The following is a 21,608-nucleotide window of genomic DNA, read 5'->3' as shown; positions in this document are numbered from 1 at the left end:
TGAACATTAATTTGCAAAGGGCACTGGGAGTGAGGAATACAAGATGACCTCTTAAGGACTTTTCTTTCCAACATTCCTTCGGCAAGTATTAAAATCTTGTTATTGTCATACTATTACGATTTATTTGAATAGGCATCCTTGAAAATAACAAAACTAGTTTAAATGGCAAATGACATTTAAAATATTTTTTTCTGAGTTATAATGTAAGGGACATATAAAGAGTAACAAAACCCCAAGTTAGTTGTTTACAACCTGATTGAACACTGAAATCCTCCAGGGAGCTTTTAATATTACTGCTGCCCAGACACATCACCCAGAAATTCTGATTTAATTGGTTCGTAGTGCATCCCAGACATGAGATTTTTAAAAACTCCCCAGATAGCTCTAAAGTACAACCAGTGTTAGGAACCACTAGTCCATCTGCAGATGACTATTTTCAACTGTGACTACACATTAGAAACAATGCATGCATTTAAAAAATATAGCTTCCCAACTCTACTTCTAGAAATTCAAATTCAGTTTGTCTGGGGTGGAACCCAGTATTGTTTTTGTTTGGTTGGTTTTTATTTTTTATTTTTTTCAGTGTCGTGATTTTAATGTGAAGTCAACGTTAAGAATTATTACTCGGGAATCACGATGTTTAACATCAAAGCATGGGAGATGACATCCTGTCGTGTTTCATTTTTTGATGACAAGCTAGAACCCTTGCCCGCTAGAAGAACTCAATGGCATAAACTTACTTTTATAATTAAGTCAGTAAATTAATTTTGTTTTAAAAATTATTTGTAGTAACAGTAATAGTATTTTAGGGTATACTGGAGGAAACTGCGGTTCTAGATACCCTGCCATTGAGCAGTTTTGGATTTGAGCTTGTAATTTTTGGCCAAATTTGTCATTGTACTTTTTTTTAAAAAATATATTTTATTGATTTTTTACAGAGAGAAAGGGAGAGAGATAGAGAGTTAGAAACATCGATGAGAGAGAAACATCAATCAGCTGCCTCCTGCACATCTCCCACTGGGGATATGCCCGCAACCCAAGTACATGCCCTTGACCGGAATCGAACCTGGGACCCTTCAGTCTGCAGGCCGATGCTCTATCCACTGAGCCAAACCGGTTTCGGCTGTCATTGTACTTTTATCTCAAAGTTGGAATCTTCGATTGCTCTAAGAAAGCCTATGTTGACATAGTATCTCCATAATTGGCCAGACTGAAAGCAACTTTAGATAATGTCTATCGATGCTCTGCTGTAAAGAGTGATGTTTCCAAAACAGAAGCAATGCATTTAAAAGAACCACAACCTCACGAATAGTTTCCTATAACATATGGATATAAGAATAACTCCCTTTTGAATGTATAACATGAGGAAAGGTATCAAAACATTTAGCCATTGTTAATAATGCTGAACATGTAAGTAACAAAGCACATATTTAAAACTCATTCCATTGGGCCTGGAAGGAGATGGTCACGTGCAGAAAAAGCAGCAGAGTCACAGTCCCGTGGGGGAAGAATTCCGAGGCAGGAGGTGCATTCCAGTGGTCAGTCTCGCGACAAAGTCTGGCGCGCATGCATGCACGCACGCCACACGCACGCACTCTCTCGACAAAGTCTGGCACGCACGAATGCACACACGCCACACGCACGCACTCTCGCGACAAAGTCTGGCACGCACGCACGCACGCACGCACGCAGGCAGGCACGCGAGCCCTGGCCAGGCAGTTGCTGACCTCCTGACCTCGAGGAGGCGGGGCAAGGACGTGGGCGTCACGTGACTTAACGTGACTGACTGAACGGCGGAGGGGCTGCGGCCAACGTCCACTCTGCGGGGACCATGGACGGCGCCGCCGTGGCCGCCGTGGCCGAGGACCCCAAGCCCGACGCGGACACCGTGCAGGTGCTGCGGGACCTGGCCAACCGCCTGCGGATCCACTCCATCCGGGCCACGTGCGCCTCCAGCTCCGGCCACCCCACGTCGTGCTGCAGCGCCGCCGAGATCATGTCGGTGCTCTTCTTCCACACGATGCGGTACAAGCAGGCGGAGCCCGAACACCCGGACAACGACCGGTTCGTCCTCTCCAAGGGCCACGCCGCGCCCATCCTCTACGCCGCCTGGGCGGAGGTGGGCGACATCAGCGAGGCGGACCTGCTGAGCCTGCGCAAGATCCACAGTGACCTGGAGGGCCATCCCACGCCGCGGCTGGCCTTCGTGGACGTGGCGACCGGGTCGCTGGGGCAGGGGCTGGGGGCCGCGTGCGGCATGGCCTACACCGGCAAGTACTTCGACAAGGCCAGCTACCGCGTCTTCTGCCTCCTGGGCGACGGCGAGTCCTCCGAGGGCTCCATCTGGGAGGCGCTGGCCTTCGCCTCGCACTACAGTCTGGACAACCTGGTGGCGGTCTTCGACGTGAACCGCCTGGGGCAGAGCGGGCCCACGCCCCTGGAGCACTGCACCGACATGTACCAGAAGCGCTGCGAGGCCTTCGGCTGGACCACCTACCTGGTGGACGGCCACGACGTGGAGGCCCTGTGCCACGCCTTCTGGCAGGCGGCGCGGGTGAAGAACAAGCCCACGGCCATCGTCTCCAAGACCTTCAAGGGCCGGGGCATCCCGAACGTGGAGGACTCCGAGAACTGGCACGGGAAGCCGATGCCCAGGGAGAGAGCCGACGCCATCATCAAGCTGATTGAGAGCCAGATCCAGACCAACCGGAACCTGACGCCCCGGCCGCCCGTGGAGGACTCGCCGCGCATCAGCATCAGGAACATCAAGATGGCCTCGCTGCCCGCTTACAAAGTGGGGGACAAGATGGCGACCGACAGGGCCTACGGTTTGGCTCTGGCCAAACTGGGCCATGCCAATAAAAGGGTCATTGTCCTGGATGGGGACACGAAGAACGCCACCTTTTCCGAGATGTTCAAGAAGGAGCACCCCGAGCGTTTCATCGAGTGCTTCATGGCCGAGCAGAACATGGTGAGCGTGGCGCTGGGCTGTGCCACGCGCGACCGCACCGTCGCTTTTGTCAGCACCTTCGCGGCCTACTTGACCCGGGCGTTTGATCATATCCGCATGGGGGCCATCTCTCAAACCAACATCAACCTGATTGGTTCCTACTGCGGGCTCTCCATTGGTGAGGACGGACCCTGCCAGATGGCCCTGGAGGACCTAGCCATGTTCCGGAGCATCCCCAACTGCACTGTGTTCTACCCAAGCGACGCCGTCGCGACAGAGCACGCTATATGCCTGGCCGCCAATGCCAAAGGCATGTGCTTCATTCGGACCGGCCCTCCAGAAATTGCAGTTATTTACACCCCAGAAGAACATTTTGAGATTGGACAGGCCAAGGTCATCCGCCGCAGTGTCAATGACAAAGTCACAGTAATTGGAGCCGGGGTTACTCTGCATGAAGCCTTAGCAGCTGCTGACCGTCTTTCTGAACAAGATATTTCCATCCGTGTCATTGACCCATTTACCATTAAACCCCTGGATGCTGCCACCATCATCTCCAATGCCAAAGCTACAGGCGGTCGGGTGATCACAGTGGAAGATCACTACCGGGAAGGTGGCATTGGAGAAGCAGTCTGTGCCGCCGTGTGTGGGGAGCCTGACATCCTTGTTCATCAGCTGGCAGTGTCAGGAGTCCCTCGAAGTGGGAAACCTTGCCAATTGCTGGATATGTTTGGAATCAGTGCCAGACATATCATAGCAGCAGTGAAACACACTTTAATGAATTAAGATAGCTGTGTTCTTTAAAAGTCAGTCTGTTGAGTTTGGTCTTAAAACAGTTAACCTTTATATTGCATTAATGCTAGATGTTATCAAACCATTGTTTATATTATTGCACATTTTTAAAACATTTAACACCTTTCTTCATTCCCAATTAGAAATTCAAGTTAACTACCTTTTGGTTAAACTGTGACTGTATACACAAATGCTACTCTCATTTTTGAATAATTGGAGTAGGTTATAACTTCATAAGTAACAGAATAGCAAACAAAACATCTATGCCTAATACAAAATTTTCTGAAAAGGTTATAAATAACTGTTGGGAATCAAAATAGAGTTAATAGTTTCTTACATGCTTCTAATTTCCTTGTAAGAAAATGTGAATTTAATTTTAGACTTAAGTAGCCCAGGTTTTGAAGCAGATTTGAGCTTTCATGTAATGCAATTCTACCTGCAGCTTTCCAGACATTGTTTGACTGCAGTTAGTTGCCTTGGGATTTCCTCAGAAGCTTGACTTCATCTCTCCTCCGAAGTTTAGAGGCCATAGAGCAGCAGTGAAGGTTCTTATAATCATACTGCTTTCTTAAAGAGATGAAAGCATAATTAGGTCTAGTCTCCATACTACACAGTTAGGTGAGGTTTCAAAAATGTTTCATTTTTTTCAGTGACCAAACCAGATTACTAACTAGTTTATATTCATCTACTAAGATTACTAAAGTTAATATAATAAAGAATATTAAAACTTCAACTTTACTTAGTTTGTGCCATGTATGTGTTATTTGATTTCTTCTTGGTAAGGAAGACACTTCTATCTAAACTAGAAGCAGAAAGAGGCATGTCTCTTAACAGTAATCCTGGAAAAAGTTTTGAGCTGCAGATAAGTCACCAGAGAACAACATGTGGACTGAAAAGCCATGTCAAGTAGACTTCTTTCTTTTAGGTGTAAGTACATAAATTATATGGCTAGAATACAAGAAAAGAGTACTTACCAGTCAGGTAAAGTTAAAGGTTCAAAACTAAATTTAAAATTAGTCTGTATCTGATATATTAGGTCATTAGTTTCTTATTTTATTGCCCTTGTTAAGTGCACCAGGCCTCTAGGATCCTCATAGGATCATTGTACAAATTTGGAAAATTCAAATAAGTAAAAAAAAGTTCTTATTTATACACACACGAAAAAAAAAATTCTAACTGTATTTGCTAGCGTACAATCTATAACTGTGGATCTTCCAGTATAGTCATTCCAATCAAGTAATATCAAACAAATATTACATACACCCATGAGTGGGGTGCTGTTGAATAATAAATCTCCATCCTTACTTTGCAAGCATTAGTGATAGCATTGATTCAGACACAACATGAGATAAAATACTAGCACAAGATTGTAATTTGGGATTATAAATGCACGCTGGGAAGGAGCCTCAGCTTTTATGGCTTACTAGAGGCTCACTGCACAAAAATTGTGCAAGGACTCGGCCCCTGCTGCCGCTGCAGCAGCCTCTGCCTCAGCCCCTGCCTCCATGGCTTCATCCAGAGGGTCATCCAGTCTAATGAGCATATTACGCATTTATTAGAGACTAGAGGCCCAGTGCACGAATTTGTGCGCGGGTGGGGTCTGGCCAGCCAGGCCCCGATGGGGCAGATTGGGGCTGGGTGTGTCGGGAGAAGGAGATGGTGGGAGGTTGGCTGGACCTGCACCTGATTGGAGTTGGGGGGGCCGATTTGGGGCGGGTCTGGCTGTGGGGAGGGGCTGCGGGTGGTGGGCCGGCCAGCCCTGCCCCAAATGGGGTAGAGGGGGTCAGTCAGGGGTCAGTGGCTGGGGGAGGGACCATGAGAGGGTAGCCAGCCAGTCCTACCCCTGATTGGTGTGGGGAGGGGCCAATCAGGGGCAGAGCTGGCTGAAGAGAGGTGCTGCAGGCCCATCAGGGCCGGGATTGGCAGGGGGGAGGGGTCACAGGCAGTTGGCCAGCCAGCCCTGTCCCTGATTGGGCCGGGGGACCGACCTGGGGTGGGGCCAGGTGGTGTGAAGGGCTGCAGGAGGTTGGCCGGCAGGCCTTGCCTTCTACTGGGTAGGAGATGGCAATCAGGGGTTGGGCCGGCCAGGGAGAGGGGCGTGGGAGGTTGGCCGACCTGCGCTGCCTCCTGATCAGGGTGGGAGAGGCCTCGCCCCCTATTGGGGTAGAGGATGGCAATCAGGGGTGGGGCGGCTGGGGGAAGGGGCTGCAGGAGGATGGTCAGCTGGCCCCACCCCCTGATTGGGCGGTTTGCTGGCCACAGTGGGCGTCATAGAGACCAGTCATTCTGGTCGTTATGGTGTTACAGTCACTGGCTTTTTATATATTTATACTAGAGGCCCGATGCATGAAATTTGTGCAAGAGTAAGCCTTCTTGAGTCCAGGGAGACAACCAAGATGGCAGCATAGGTAAACACCTAAACTTGCTGCCACACACAACCACATTAAAACTACAACTAAAAGACTAAACAGATATCATCCAGAACCACGGGAAGGCTGGCTGAGTAGAAATTCTACAACTAGAAGGAAAGAGAAACGCGCGTTGAGTCTGGTAGGAGGTGCAGAGGTGCAGAAGAGCGGAGGTGCGGAGGCGCACAAGAGGGGCTGACAGCTGGATACGCTGTTGTCTTTTTCAATCGGGAGGGAGATACAAGCTCCCGACTGCTCTGAACTCCAGTTCCGGGTGAGAATTTGGGGACCCAGACTCATACGGAGAGAAGCTGGACTGTCTGACATCAGGCCGGAACCTGAGGGCAGCTTTCTCACAGAGGTACTTGCAGCGATCATTGTTCCTGCATGGGGCTGCGGGACACAGAGACCCGGGACCTCTCCAGGGCAGGGCTGACTGGCAGCCATTGCTGTTTGCTCCACCCTGGTGATCTGAGACCCTGTCCCACCCAATTTACAACCCCACCCGAGTTGTGCACAGAGGCTTTTGCATACGAATGGCCTGGCCTTTCTCCACCTAAAAACCTGTCAAACTGCAGCTGGTCAGAGAACCCCAGATCTTCCAAAAGAAGGGTTAAGACTCGTCAGCAGCTTACATTGCTTCACAGCTGCACCTCATCTGGGCACCTCCAAACCCCAAACAAAGAGGAGAAATCTACAGATCTCTCTGTAGTTCCTGCTGGGTGGCCTCAGGCAGTGGCTGACCTTGCACCTCCTTGGAGATCCAAGAGCCAGTGTAACCAATGGTCAGAGTGAGACCGTCCAGATTACAGCTCTTCACATTCATAAGAGACACACTCAGCGGGGCAGACTCAGTGAACACCAAAGCCCCATTGAAGCAAGTCCTTGCCCACTGAAGCAAGTCCTACCCTGTACTGGGTATCTCCAGTACAGAAGTTCTCCCATTGTAGACACAACTGGTCCTCACAGCCAATTGGCCTGGAAGTCAATTCCTCCCAGTGATACCAACAGCAATCAAGGTTTAACTATAACAAGACTGTGCACACAGCCCACAAAGGGGTGCACCAAGAGTTTCTACCTCAGGGAATTAGGGAGGTTGAGCCATAGGGTCCTATAGGACACCTAGCACACAAAGCCACTCTATCAACACAGGGAAGCAGCCAAAATGTGGAGACAAAGAAACAGGTCACAAATGAAAGAAATGGAGGAAAGCAAACTACTGCATATAGAGTTCAAAACCACGGTTATAAGGTTACTCAAGAATCTTCTAGAAACCTGCAAGAAATAGTATAGTGAGACCCTCAAGGATATGAAAAAGGACCAACTAGAAATTTAGCATACACTGACTGAAATAAAGAATAATATACAGAGATCCAACAGCAGACTAAAGGATCCCAAGAATCAAGTTAAAGATTTGAAATATGAAGAAGCAAAAAACACCCAACCGGAAAAGCAAAAGGAAAAAGGAATACAAAAATATGAAGATAGTTTAAGGAGCCTCTGGGACAGCTTCAAGCGTACCAACATCTGAATTATAGGGGTGTCAGAAGATGAGAGAGAGCAAGATATTGAAAACCTATTTGAAGAAATAATGACAGAAAACTTCCCCCACCTGGTGAAAGAAATAGACTTACAGGTCCAGGAAGTGCAGAGAACCCCAAACAAAAGGAATCCAAAGAGGATCACACCAAGACACATCATAATTAAAATGCCAAGGGCAAAAGACAAAGAGAGAATCTTAAAAGCAGCAAGAGAAAAACAGTTAGTTACCTACAAGGGAGTACCCATACAACTGTCAGTTGATTTCTCAACAGAAACTATGCAGGCCAGAAGGGAGTGGCAAGAAATATTCAAAGTGATGAATAGCAATAACCTACAACCAAGATTACTCTACCCAGGAAAGCTATCATTTAGAATTGAAGGTCAGATAAAGAGCTTCACAGATAAGGAAAAGCTAAAGGAGTTCATCACCACCAAACCAGTATTATATGAAATGCTGAAGGGTATTCTTTAAGAAGAGGAAGAAGAAGAAAAAGGTAAAGATAAAAATTATGAACAACAAAGTGACAACAAATACATATCTATCAACAAGTGAATCTAAAAATCAAGTGAATAAAAAATCTGAAGAACAGAATAAACTGGTGAATAGATCAGGGCCAAGAAAGGGAGTGGACTGACAATTCTTGGGGGGAAGGGGGTTTGGGGGGTGCAGGAAGAGACTGGACAAAAATCGTACACCTATGGATGAGGACAGTGACGGGTAAGGGTAGGGGGTGGGGTAGGAACCAGGTAGAGGGGAGCTGTGTGGGAAAAAAGAGGAACAACTGCAATCATCTGAATAAAGATTTATTAAAAAAGAAAAATAAAGAAAAATAAAAAAAGAGTAGGCCTTCCTTCCCCCAGCTGCCAGCACCGGCTTCCTTCTGGCACCTGGGACTCGGGTTTCCCTCGCAGCCCCAGCTTTGCTTTGTTTGGAAGGACGTCTGGTCTAATTAGCATATTATGCTTTTATTATTATAGATAACATGTGTGTAGGGTTCAAAACGATCCATTTGTAGACAAACATGCGTAAAGACGCCTTTAATAATGACAGTAGATCAGGCGTGTGTGTTTTTATAATTAATGAAATCCTAGAGACAAACAAAAATATTTTCTGTAGGAAGATGGGGAAGCTGTTCAGAATCCTGTAAAGGTTCTGTTTCATGAGGCATCTATCAGTGGCTATTAGCCCAGAGAGAAGAAGTAAGAAGTGGAATTATGTCTACAATTTTTCAAGTAAGATGGAATCAATCCAATTTTGTTATAATATTATCTAATCTTCAATTCCTCAAGAGTTTCTTCTGATGAATAGAAGTGTTCACTTTAATGTAGTCCTAATTATCATTGTTTTCCCTTTTGTTAGCACTTTTTGTGTCATGTTTAAAAAATCTTTTGCCTTCACCAAGGCTATTGAAGTTATTCCCTTGTGTTTTCTTCTGCAAACTTGATATTTCTATCTTTCACATCACATACAGATCTACAATTCATCTGGAAATATGTGTGATATGAGATTGGGGGAGTCAATACAATTTTTGACACAATTTTATACCATCCTTAAAATCTCCTTTCTTTCACCATAACAGAATGCTATCTTTCTCATATATCAGATGACTGTACATGCATGGAATTGTTTCTAACCCATTGGTCTATATCTTTATTTTTGTGCCCATGCTACAGTATCTTAATCATCACTTCTTTTTCATGAGTGCTAATAGTATTTTAAGTCTTCCATATCCTCTACTTTTTGTTTTTCAGATTGCTTTACCTATTCTTGATCCTTTGAATTTCCATATAAATTTTAGAAATAGGCTGTCAATTTCAACAAATATTCAATTTGTTGCTAATTACATCTGGATTATATTCCCTTTTAACATTCCATTTAAAGAGATCACATTATTAAAAGGGCTTTAGCAAGTTAAACTAAAGAGATATCATTAAAGTAATTTTAGAAAGTTAGGTTCACAGTCTTCAAACTGAGATAGATGTACTTTTGGGGTGTTTGGGCAGCCTTGGGAGTAGGTCCTGAAGACTTTCCAAGTCATATGTAGGCATGGAATATTTTTAATGGAATCTATTTCCAGGTCTTTAAATCCGTGTGTTTGTTACTAAAATTGGTCTGCCTGAGAATACCCCTGTGCTTTTTTCCCCCAATATCCTCTTTCATAATTGCAGTTGCCCTTCTTTCCAGAACAAAGCCATACCTTTCACCCTTACTGTCATCATTCATTGTTAGTTGTGAAATCTTTGGAGTGCAAAACAAAGGAACATTGTGGTAGTTATTTCAGTAAGAAACTGTCCTCCTTCTTACCAAGTTTTAATTGGTTACATTGTACAACCAAAGCTGTACCTAGAGTGTCTTATCTGAGAATAGTGGTCATCAAATCAGGTGTGATAAGCCATTTCAAGGAACAAATACTAATATACTTGTGAGGCCGATGTCTACAAAATCCTCCCAGGAAACTGGTTTGGTATAGGATATATGGAAGTTAAGGAACCTTAATAAATATAAAGCCTACAAGAAAAGAAGATATCATTCCAGTTTTTAGATACTATGCTGAAAATTGGCAGTTTCATATGGTTTGACCTAATACTATAATATGCTGATGCAGATGATGAAAGTATTGCTTAAGGTATTATGAAAAATGACAGATATTGAGTGTTAGGCAGCAAAAAATAAAATAAAATAAAATTGGGAAAAGAAAATGGGAATATTGGATGAGAAGAGTATATTCCATACAAACTAAAAACCTCTTAGGCTTGAAGTATCAAGTAACATGGCATATTCTAGGAAATATAATAATGCCAGTGGTCTTGATCTGGCATCTAGAAGGGTTCAGAAATCTGGAGAAGGGGCTGTGCGTAAATTAAATAAGAATCCAGAGACGAAACATAATTTTGAAAGGCATCATAGGGAGTCAGAGAAGACTTAGCTAAAGGAACTAAGTTCTCTTTGTCTCAGGACCCCTTGCTTTTTATTAACACAGTTTGTCCTAAGGCAAGGTGGAGATATACACATCAAAGGGTAGGGTTTCATACAGAATCCATTGTCAGGTGTTTGGCCAACAGGGGGCAATAACGTGTAGCTTGAGATGCCCTTAGCTGTCTGTCAACAAGCAATCATCCTTTTCAGGTTTGGGGAAATGCCCTTGCCATTCCAGATGATTCAGCCCTGCTGACATGCTGGAACTGGCTTCCGGCAGTATAAGAAGCCTGTTGTTGAGAGGTCTTAAGTTGCCATACTGGGTTTAAATTTCACTCCATCACTGACTTGCTGTAAGACCATAGGGGCTATCAACTTCTCTGTTCCTCAGTTACTTCATTCCTTGTAAAATGAAGATAACAATAGGACCAACATCATAAGGTTATTAGAAGATTAAATTAATTAAATGTAGAAGGCTTTCAGACCAGTGTCTGGCAAAAAGTAAGCACTAGTCAACATACGTTGTTATCGTTGAAAGATTAAAAGAGAAGAGCCCTCATCTTAACTTGCATTCCTGAAACAAATCTGACCCTCGCCTTTTCTTGGCCCTCTGCTCAGAAGTGTCTGATTGCATCGTCTCCTGACCTTACCCTCCACAACTTTGCTCCATCAAGTTTCTCTCTTTACACCACCTTCTGTCTCTCCTTAAGGGTAGCAAAACTCTCTTCGTCCCTGAGGAAGCCTCATACTGAAGTCAGCTGGAGGTGAGCTGACACAATGTGCCACAATTTTCAAATCTTAGTGCTTGGCAGTTGGCAAGGGCCCACCCACAGTGCAGAATTGCAAGGCCCCTGGAGTCACTGGTGTGACTCATTCAGCAGTCACACATTTTACCCACCCTACTGCCTTCAGGTCCTGCGGGGATTTTTCGACACCAAAATTGGCCTCATATCATCACCGCAGCTTCAAAATTTAAACTTTCTACTAGTATTTTACTAGTATTTTAAAATTGCACAAGATAATGCATACTTATCTTAATGGGAAAAAATACAGTTTTATTAATAAAAATTCAATGACCTCACACTTCTCAACCCATCTCTTTTCTCATCCCCTTGTGGTAACCATTGTTAACAGCCTGATCTTTTCATTCCTAGCCTCTTCTCCGTACTCAAGACAAATGGCTTTTCCCTCGGATAGTCTTACTTAGATATATAACACATGTACATTTTTAAAAATTTTTCTAACTAAAATGGAACCATTTTCTACACATTACACTCAAACTTTCTTTTTATACTTACAGTATTCTATAAACATCTCTTCAGATTAGTGGATATAATTACAACTTACTACTTATACTTTTTATAAGTCCAAGGCATGGGTATAACATAATTTACCCAGCATTCTCCAATTAGTAGACATTTGGGTGTTTCCATGCTACAAAAAACAGCCTTATATAAATGTATATATTTTTGTTATTTAACAGTGTGTTGTTTTCTTCTTTCCTGGAGGTGAGATAAAAATAATGGGGCTGCTGAGTCAAAGGGTATGTGTCTTTTTATATTAATGGTTATTGATAGATTACATTCCAAAAATGATTTTAGTAAGTTTCCCTCTGATTTTTCTTAAGCACTGTCAACAGGGGATATTTTTACTCTTTTAATTTTTACCGGTTTAATGAGTTGAACATAGAACATAGGTTTTATTTTGTGTTTCTCGGGGCATTGAAGATAGTTTTACATGTTTGTTGATGTTTGTGAGACAACTCTGAGTTTTCTGTTTAAATTTTCGCTTTTTATCTTCTTCAATTATTTGTCTTATTATTATTCATCAATAAGAGCTCTTTGTATGCTGGTAATACTAAATATTAAAGCAAATTTAAAAGACAAATAATAGAGTCAGAAAAAATTATAGTGAGTGCAATGGCAAAAGCACTAGCAGCTGCCGGGAGTCAGTCCATCCTTGCTGTTTCAAGGGACCTGGCATATATGGCATACTGTTCTTAATATGTTTGCTCACCTTCTTGGCGCTGTGTTTTAACCAAGGTCACCTCTCCGAGAAAGGTTGAATCCCCAGGTAGGGATTTTCCCCTGAAGTTAGGGAGGGAATAAAACCCCTCAACTAAGTGCCAGGCGGGTAATTAATCACTTTAACTATGAACAATCATGCTTAAACTACATAATCTTTTCTCCCTGGAATGGAGATAAGAAATGCCCTAACCTTTGTAATAGAGATTGATAGGATTGAATCAACTGATATAAATACAGTTGTAACAAGACAGAAACACTCAGAACTTAGAACACAGAATTCAGAAGACAGAACCTACACGGAGCCTGGAGACAGAAGAACTTCGCTGGAGAGAACATGGCAAAAGATCCTGGACTGAACCTGACTATAGAACATGGCAAGAGAACCTGACTAGAACCTGGTGACTGGACCTGGCTGGAGAACCTGCAGAACCTGGCTGGAGATCCTAACCAGAACTTGGCTGAAGATCCTGGCTAGAGATCCTGGCTAGGCTGCTGATCAACTGAACGCTGTCTCCGTGTCATTCCCTCTTCGCCGACTCCGTCCACACCTTTGGGGACCCCTGAAACTGCTGGGGTTGGACCCCGGCAAGCAGCACTGAGCATTTAGAAAACAATAAATATAGTTGAATATAATAAATGCAATCAAAGATGTCTCTTTTTCCCCCCATAGCTTCTGGATATGCTGTCTTAAGAAGATCTATGTTTCGCCACATCTATTGCCAAATCTAAGGCTGTGCAAATATTCTCCGAGATTATTTCCAATAATTTGATGGTTTTATTTTTATAACAGACATTCATTAATTTAGATTTTTTAAAATATTGCTTAAAGTGGAATTTGAGCTTTGTTTCTTTTAATGGAGCTGCAAAAATTATCACCACTTGATATTTTAAAGAGTTCTTGTATTCAGATTACATTTCCCAAGAGAGCTATCCATTAAAACTAAGCTGAAACCAGTAACAGAAATTTGAGAGCTGGGTTTTCTTTAATTCGGTATATCTTTATTTCTGTAGTTCCTAAATTTAGTGATCTCTTTTTACTTTTTTGTTTCAAAAAATTTTGGCTATTTTGACTTGTCTATAAGATCTGAAATGAGAAAGCCCAAATCCCACATATACTGTTTAGCTTGTGACAAGGTATTTATTTGACTCTAGTAATTCTTATTTTCCTCATCTTTGCTATGACCCTAATGAAATATATAACATGGGGATATTGTAAGAATTAAATATAATAATGCATGTCGAGAAAATAGCAAAGTATTTAATAATAATAAGCTTTTAAAACAAATACAGCTATTAAATTGAACTCTATTAAAATGTTTTCCTTATTATCTGACATAGACCTGTATGCCTGCTTTAGAACACAAACAAAAGAAATTTCTGGCCCTGGCCGATGTACCTCAGTCGGTTCACGCAGCCGATTGACGTTTCTTTCTCTCTTTCCCTCTCCCTTCCTCTCTCTCTCTCTCTAAAAAAAATTATATATATATATATATATATATATATTTCAGATTATTACAAGGACAAGATATAATGAACTGAAGAGTATTGTTATTTTTAAATATTATAATTTTAGCTTAATTTTTTTTTCTTTTAAAATTTACTTCAAAGATAACACCAGTAATTCTACTTACTTATTATATGTTAGTTCTAAAAGTTGTGAATTTTGACTATGGTCAATGTGACTAGTTTGATATGCTCCATGTCCTACGTTCGTCTATTTTGAAAATGTGTTTAAGATAGATGGTTGGGACAGTCATTACATGCTTTTAAATAAATATTTTCTTGATGATTATGTCTACTTCAATTTCTTTTTTCAATTACAGTTGACATTTAGTATTATTTTATATTAGTTTCAGGAGTACAGCATAGTGTTTCGATCCCCCTGATAATTCAAGTACCCATCTGACACCATATTATTGACCATATTTCCTATTCTGTACTTTACCTCCCCATGACTATTTTGTAACTACCAATTTGTACTTCTTAATCATTTCACCCAGTCTTCTCCTTTAAATTACTGAGTAATCTCTGTATCAGTTTGCCATCTACTGACATTCTCAGACTATTATAGAATTGGATTTTTCTAAACCTAGGAATTTCACTTGGCCACTGGGGAGAATAACTTGGTTTGAAAGTAATACCCACCACCATATTTCTATTCATTCTCCATCCCAACCACTTTAGATAATGGGTTTTCATTTCTTGGCATTGCTGGTTCCTTTGTAGTTTAATCAGGTGGGCACATTCACCTTAGCACTGACTTTTTTCTTCCCTAGAAGTAAAAGTCTCAATTTAAAATTGGTATAACATAATGGTATGGCCTAGTATAGTCTAATATCATTTTAGAAGAAGCTTTTAAAAACTGTTTACTTATAAAGCAGAAAAAAATTAATACCACCCTCAAGTCTTGCATCAAAAAGAACATATTACACAGATGGATTATAACATATATTCTAGATTGATTTTGTTTACTGCCAAAGAAAAAATGGAATCTGATATACTTCTGTTTTAATCAAGATTTTTTTTAAGTTCCAAACAAAAAATAGAATTCAAGCTGAGGAAAAGGAGAATTTATTGCCTTTTCTAAGTCACAGCTCCAGGATTAAAAAAAGCTCATGGGGTTAGTGCCAAATGATCTGTCTTTCCATCTCTTTGCTCCATGTAATTCTGTGATAGCTTTCTTTTTCTTTCTTTTTTTTTTTTTTAAGAAAAAAAAATGGATGATTTTATTATATAAAATGGTAACTTTCTTTTCATAAAGCCTCTGCTGGTGTGATGATCACAATGATCACCAATTGTACCAGGTTTATATGCTACCAGTTTCAGTGCCAAAACACACACACACACACCACTTCTTTTCCAAGAATTGAAACGCCCAGGGCTGACTTCCCTGTCCCCCACACAGATATCTAATTGTGATATAGTAACATGTGTTGCTTTTCTTTGTTTACTGTATGAACTTGGCCCTTTGATTGCAAATCAATTGGCTATATATTAGTGTGTCTATTTCTAGACTTTCTCTGTTCTGTTCACTTGAGCCAATTGTCAATGTATGCCAGTCGTACACTAGAGCATTAGGGTTAGCCTTGAAATTGGGTAGAGTAAGAGCTCTAAGTTTATTTTCTTTTTGCAAGATTATTTTACATATTAAAACATATTTTGATATCATGTGTTTTAAAGTTTCCAAACATTTTTTTATTTTCCAGATATGTCCTGTTATATATATTTATATTTAATACCATATTAGTAAAAATATGCCATGTTTGGTTTTAATTCTTTATTTTTATTATCTTTATTGAGATATTGTGAATAACCCACCATATGATCTAACCACATGAATGTTGCATGTGCACTTGAAAAGAATGCATTTTCTATCGTTGGGTGTAGCATTCTATAAATGTCAATTAGTTCAAATTTGTTGATAGTGCTATTCATATCTTCAATAACTTCACTGTCACAGCAGGCCACTACCAGTTAATGCCACTATACAGAATAATTTGTAAACTAGGTCTAATTCTTTCCTCTCCAATAAAAACCGATCATAGTAACTTCTCATGAAGGCTTAGATGAGGAAAGAGCAGAACCAGCAAAAATGTGAACATTCTGTTTATGTATCTTCCTTGGGCTTTCAGGAGACACTCCAAATAAGTATCCTACTTAGAATGCTACTATGTACAAGCATCATTTTTAAATATATATGTTTATTGATATCAGAGAGGAAGGGAGAGGGAGAGAGAGATAGAAACATCAATGATGAGAGAGAATCATTGATCAGCTGCCTCCTGCATGCTCCACACTGGGGACTGAGCCTGCAACTGGGCATGTGCTCTGACTGGGAATCGAACCGCTACCTCCTACTTCATAAGTCAATGCTCAACTACTGAGCCAGGCCAGCCAGGCTACAAGCTGTATCTTAAATCTCATAATGCTTAGCTTTCGATGAGTATGTCAATTCTTCATGTCTCCCAATGTCCAATGACCAGATGTTCAAGCCAAGAATTGTGTCTTCAAAGGAGACTTACTTTCCAAAAGTGGCTTGAATTTGTTCAGAATTCTAAGACATTGTTATGATTTTCCTATCAAAGTGAGCCACAATATTCTTCGAGCATATTTATGGAGCACTTAATCATCATCACATCTCTTGGATCATGGAGGCAAAAAATGGCAGAGCTGATTAAACGTTAGCCTTTTCTAGGTCCACTAAAAGCTGAAAAGTCTTTAGATCATCCAGTAAATATGATGTATGTTGTTTCCAAATTCTAAGCATTGTGGTCCTTTAGTAAAGATTACAAGGTTGCAGAAATGTGTACTTCATTTGATAGGTGAAGTTGTAATGTATTAAAGACCACTGTACCCCCTCTCCCCTGAAACTTCAATGAGGTGACAGATCCCTGTATTTTCCAGGGATTCATCTTTCATCCTCTGTATCTCACAGTTAGAATATCGCAGTTAGAATATTTACATTTTTTCCTGTTCAGGTCCAATTAGCATGGTGTCTTCAGTATCATAAGAGGTCTTGTGGGATGGTGAGATGATCCAATTCCTGCTTATTAAATGACAGCAAAGTGTCAGGGTTCACATAGTTCTGACATCAAATGCTAAATGTCCTGCTGTTTCTTCCAGGTTAAAGTAAATTGCTTCTAGAGGTCTCTGCTTCTTAAGAGAAAAAAATCATTTGTAAAAGGTGTGATGAGCTCTGATGTTATGCCCCAGTAAAGACAGCAGCAGCAATTGGAGTGTGACTTCCAGATTAAGCTTATTATGATCCACGGCCATTCTCTAATAGTAAATCAGTTTTTCACATTGGCTAAAAGTAACATTAAAGAGAGATATGATAGGAGTTATTTTTTATTGCCTCTCCCTCTTTGGAGATTATAAGGTCTGTGAGGGCAAATAATCTTACTTATTATATCCGCTGCTGTGTTTACAATACTCAGGATGCTACTTGGCACTCAATCAAATGTTTGTTGACTTAATGAATGTTTGGATATAAATAAATTGAAAGGTGTAAAAGAGAATTACAAGAGGATGCAGTTAAAGATACAAATAGGGGACCCTAACTGGAAAGCACTGGTATGCAAAGGATTTTTTAAAAAATATATTTTATTGATTTTTTTTACAGAGAGGAGGGGAGAGGGATAGAGAGTTAGAAACATCGATGAGAGAGAAACATCGATCAGCTGCTTCTTGCACACCCCCTACTGGGGATGTGCCTGCAACCAAGGTTCATGCCCTTGACCAGAATCGAACCTGGGACCCTTGAGTCCACAGGCCGATGCTCTATCTGCTGAGCTAAACCGGTTAGGGCTATGCAAAGGATTTTAAAATGTATTATGGTAATTTATTATGTATTATTACCAAATAAGCTTTAAAGCAACATGATGAATTATACTTCAGAAATATGATTAAATGTTAACATGGAGTATAGTTTAGAGGACAAAGAGCCTGAAGATAGGGAGGCCTAGGAACTTGGATAAATTAGTGATAGTCATCTAGGCCTTCGTGCAAGTCTCATGACTCAACCATTGTTCTGTAACGAGTTAGCTTAGTATTCATTTATGATAAACATTCTCAGTAAGAATAGAAATCAATTTTCTTAACTTCCTTAAAAATACTTATGAAAGATTACACCAAATATCAAACTTAGTGAAAAAGTGTTAACTTATTTCCATTATGGGAGGAAAAAAACCTCTGTCAAGGATATCTATTGAAAAAAAAAAGGGGGCCGTCCTGGCTGCTACCGCTGATTGCTGCCTTGGCACTTGTGGCAAGGCTATGCTGTTTCTTCCTTAACATAAACAATGTCATAGAACATCCACATCAGCCAAGGTCACTCTGTGAAAGACTGTAATAGAGTGAGCAGAACCAAGGCTATATTCCTTAGTTAATCTGAGCACTGCACAATATGAGAACCCCGTGCAAATCACAAAAATAACCAAGCACAGTCCCTCTGCATGCTACATGAGCAACTGCTGTTTCTTATATCAATTACACCTTTAGCCCAACTCCATTCCACCTACCTGCTAGATAAAAAGGAAAATGCACAATCATAGAATTGCCCACTTCAGAGCAAAACACACTTCCTTGGTTCCTCTTCAAAATTACCGAACATGAGCCCCCATCCTACAACAACCTCCTCATGAGACCTTACTGAGATACCCCATTGTTCTGCCATGGGGTATGATTTCTCTGGCAACAAGTAAGAAACCCAACTTTGATCCTGGTGTTTCTTGGGATCCTTGGTTGGTGGATATCTATACTACTTTATTGCAAATATTAAACGTTACTCAAAGAGTAAAAGAGAGGAAAACAGATTCTCTTAACAGGGATGCAAGAGCAAAAATATCTCCAGGGTAGTTACTAGTAGATTTCACTTACAGTGAGAACGTGAAGGGAACAGTCAGAAAAATGACTCAGGACCCAAGTTGCCACTGACAGTTGTGTAGGTTGCGTTCTTCCAAAAGGTGTTATGCACAGGGAGCCGGGGAGGCTCAAAACTGGGCCCCGCTCATCGACTCGTGTGCCTTGGCTTGGCGCTCTCATACCAGGAGAGAGGAGGGCCTTTGGAAACTTGCATGGTGGACAGTGTGACAATTATGGTGCTCTTGAGGTTAACATTTTTCTATGAACTTACCATGAGTTACAGACTTTTATGAGTATGAGAGGTTGAGGGATGAGGGTTGATTTGGACGTCTTGAGTTTCATGTAGTGGCTGAGGTCATCAGAGATAAAATATATTTATGACATGATCAGCCCTAATTGTCTCAAGCAGAATGTCGAAGTGAGGCTGTGAGATCTGGCTTGAGGCACCTTTTGCCAGGAGCATGCAGAGTATGGCCCCTTGTTCACTTCCTCTGACAGCGACGTAGAGGCCAGGGGAGGGGCAGTCTTCCATGGAGCACCTGGACTTGTGTGTCTCTCTCCTAATGTCTCTGGATAGGAGACATTCTCTGATAACTCTCTTCCTGCCAATTGAATCATAGAGGCCAGGGGGAGAGCAGTCTTACATGAAGTATGGGAAGTGCCTATCTGCCCTCTGTAATTTATACCGTTAGAGGTGTGGTGGCCAGGGAAAGATCACAGAAAAGGGTCTTCTTCCTTGCTTTTACCCATGCTTTCGCCTTCTCTCTGATTGAATATACTCCCATTAGGTTTGACAAATAACTGAGCTCCTTTCAAACTCAGCTCTGGAATTGCTCTTTGGTGAAGACTTCACTCCTCCTGAATTGGGCTGACACCTTCCCTCTTTGAAACCACACTATTTTATTATGACACAGATCTCAAATTCATACCTTGGATTTATTTACATATTTCTTTCTCCTTAAGAGTACATTATACCTTTTTAAAAAATCTCTATCACTCAGCACATCTGACACATAATGGTGTTTGATTACACTGAGTAAATTAAATTAGACTGAATTGACTTGAAGATTAAACTAATGTGATGGAATGAATATGGGAGCAGAAGGCAGGAAACCCAGTTTTCTAGCTTTGCCTATGCTAACTACATTCAATCACAGTTGACATTCAGTACCCTCTGTACATTATTGTTTTTTAAAGTATAAACATGAAGGCATTGGTTGACCTTTGACATCGCTTTCAGTATCTGTAACTCAGTGATTCAGACTGATGTCCCACATGGGTGACCTTTTTAGCTGAGTTTTCATAATTTGTATAAAGAGTGGTGATGCATTCCTAGGCATAGAAGATCAAAGTGTTCCTTGAATAATAAAGCTTTTGCTCAAATACTAAGGGCTAATTAGGAAATCTGGCTAAGAATACATGGATATTTCCCAAGACTACTGGATTTCTCACAGTGACTTAAAAACAAGCAGGAGTATAATTTGTCAAGCTTTATCTAAATAGAATTCATACAATGACCTTGAGGTCTATTGAATTGCCTTGAATAGAAAAATGTTTACATTACTAGGCAAATTGGAACCTGTGATTTACTGGAAAGATTTTAAAGCTTATACATGTACAAAGAGCCTGTGTCATTAAAGAATAATTTCCTTTCCATATTTTGTATTAAAAAAAAATCTTTGGCTGCCAGGAACCAGTTATCATAATAATGTGATTTCAAATGAACTAAATACCAACAGTAGCTCTAGCATTATAAAGATGATGTTTATAAATGATTGAATTGCCTCTAAATTGTTTCCACAAGGAACTATACTAATGAGTAAAACAAGGACATTTTTCATTATCAAAATTATGTTATTCTCTCAAACTGCTTTTATAAAAAGATAGGTGATTTTTTATACAATTAGGTGGATAAGACAACAGTATGTTTTTATGTAAAATAATTTAAAAATACAAATAATTTTCAATTTTATCAACCATTACTGATTTATAATGTCTGCATCAGGGTGGTGAGAAATATGTCATTATAGGTGGTGTCTGCAGGCTTATATTAATTATAGTCTTACATAATGGAAAATGTATTGGTCAATGTACTTTTAAGATTGACAAGAGCAGTTTAGGTCATTGTTTTAACCTTTAATAAGTTATTATTGCAATTCAATATGAACATGAATAAAGCATCAAAACACTGGAATTTTTCCAGCCTAAAAACAAACGAGAGGCCCAGTGAATGAAATTCATGCACTGGAGGGGGAGTCCCTCAGCCCAGTCTGCGCCCTCTCGCAGTCCGGGATCCCTCGCTCCTTACTGCCTACCTGCTCACTGCTCCTTACCACTCAGCTTGCTGCTCCTTAGTGCTGCTGCGGGGGCGGGAGAGGCTCCCGCCATCCCCGCTGCGCTCACCAGCAGTGAGCCCAGCTTCTGGTTGAGCGTCTGCCCCCTGGTGGTCAGTGCACATCATAGCGACTGGTCATTCTGGTCGTTCCACTGTAATGGCCACTTAGGATTTTATTATATAGATGACTTTCAAGTGTTTTAAAATTGCATTGTGTAAAAAAAAAACAAAACTGCCTTTGTGTAAAGAATGTCATTTGTGTAAATACTAGGTCTTA

The 21,608-nt window shown here is 41.1% G+C and overlaps 1 protein-coding gene across 1 annotated transcript; it reads left to right on the top strand.

Annotated features, from left to right (window-relative positions):
- The first annotated feature begins 1,671 nt into the window (after positions 1–1,671).
- TKTL2 (transketolase like 2) lies at positions 1,672–3,833 on the top strand. The gene has a single exon (XM_059695300.1). The coding sequence runs from the start codon at positions 1,832–1,834 to the stop codon at positions 3,731–3,733; it is 1,902 nt and encodes a 633-aa protein (XP_059551283.1). The 5' UTR covers positions 1,672–1,831; the 3' UTR covers positions 3,734–3,833.
- Positions 3,834–21,608: the final 17,775 nt, after the last annotated feature.

The sequence above is a fragment of the Myotis daubentonii genome, chromosome 5 (genome assembly GCF_963259705.1).
Source record: "Myotis daubentonii chromosome 5, mMyoDau2.1, whole genome shotgun sequence".
Classification (NCBI taxonomy): domain Eukaryota; kingdom Metazoa; phylum Chordata; class Mammalia; order Chiroptera; family Vespertilionidae; genus Myotis; species Myotis daubentonii.
This window is presented reverse-complemented; position numbering and strand designations above follow the sequence as displayed.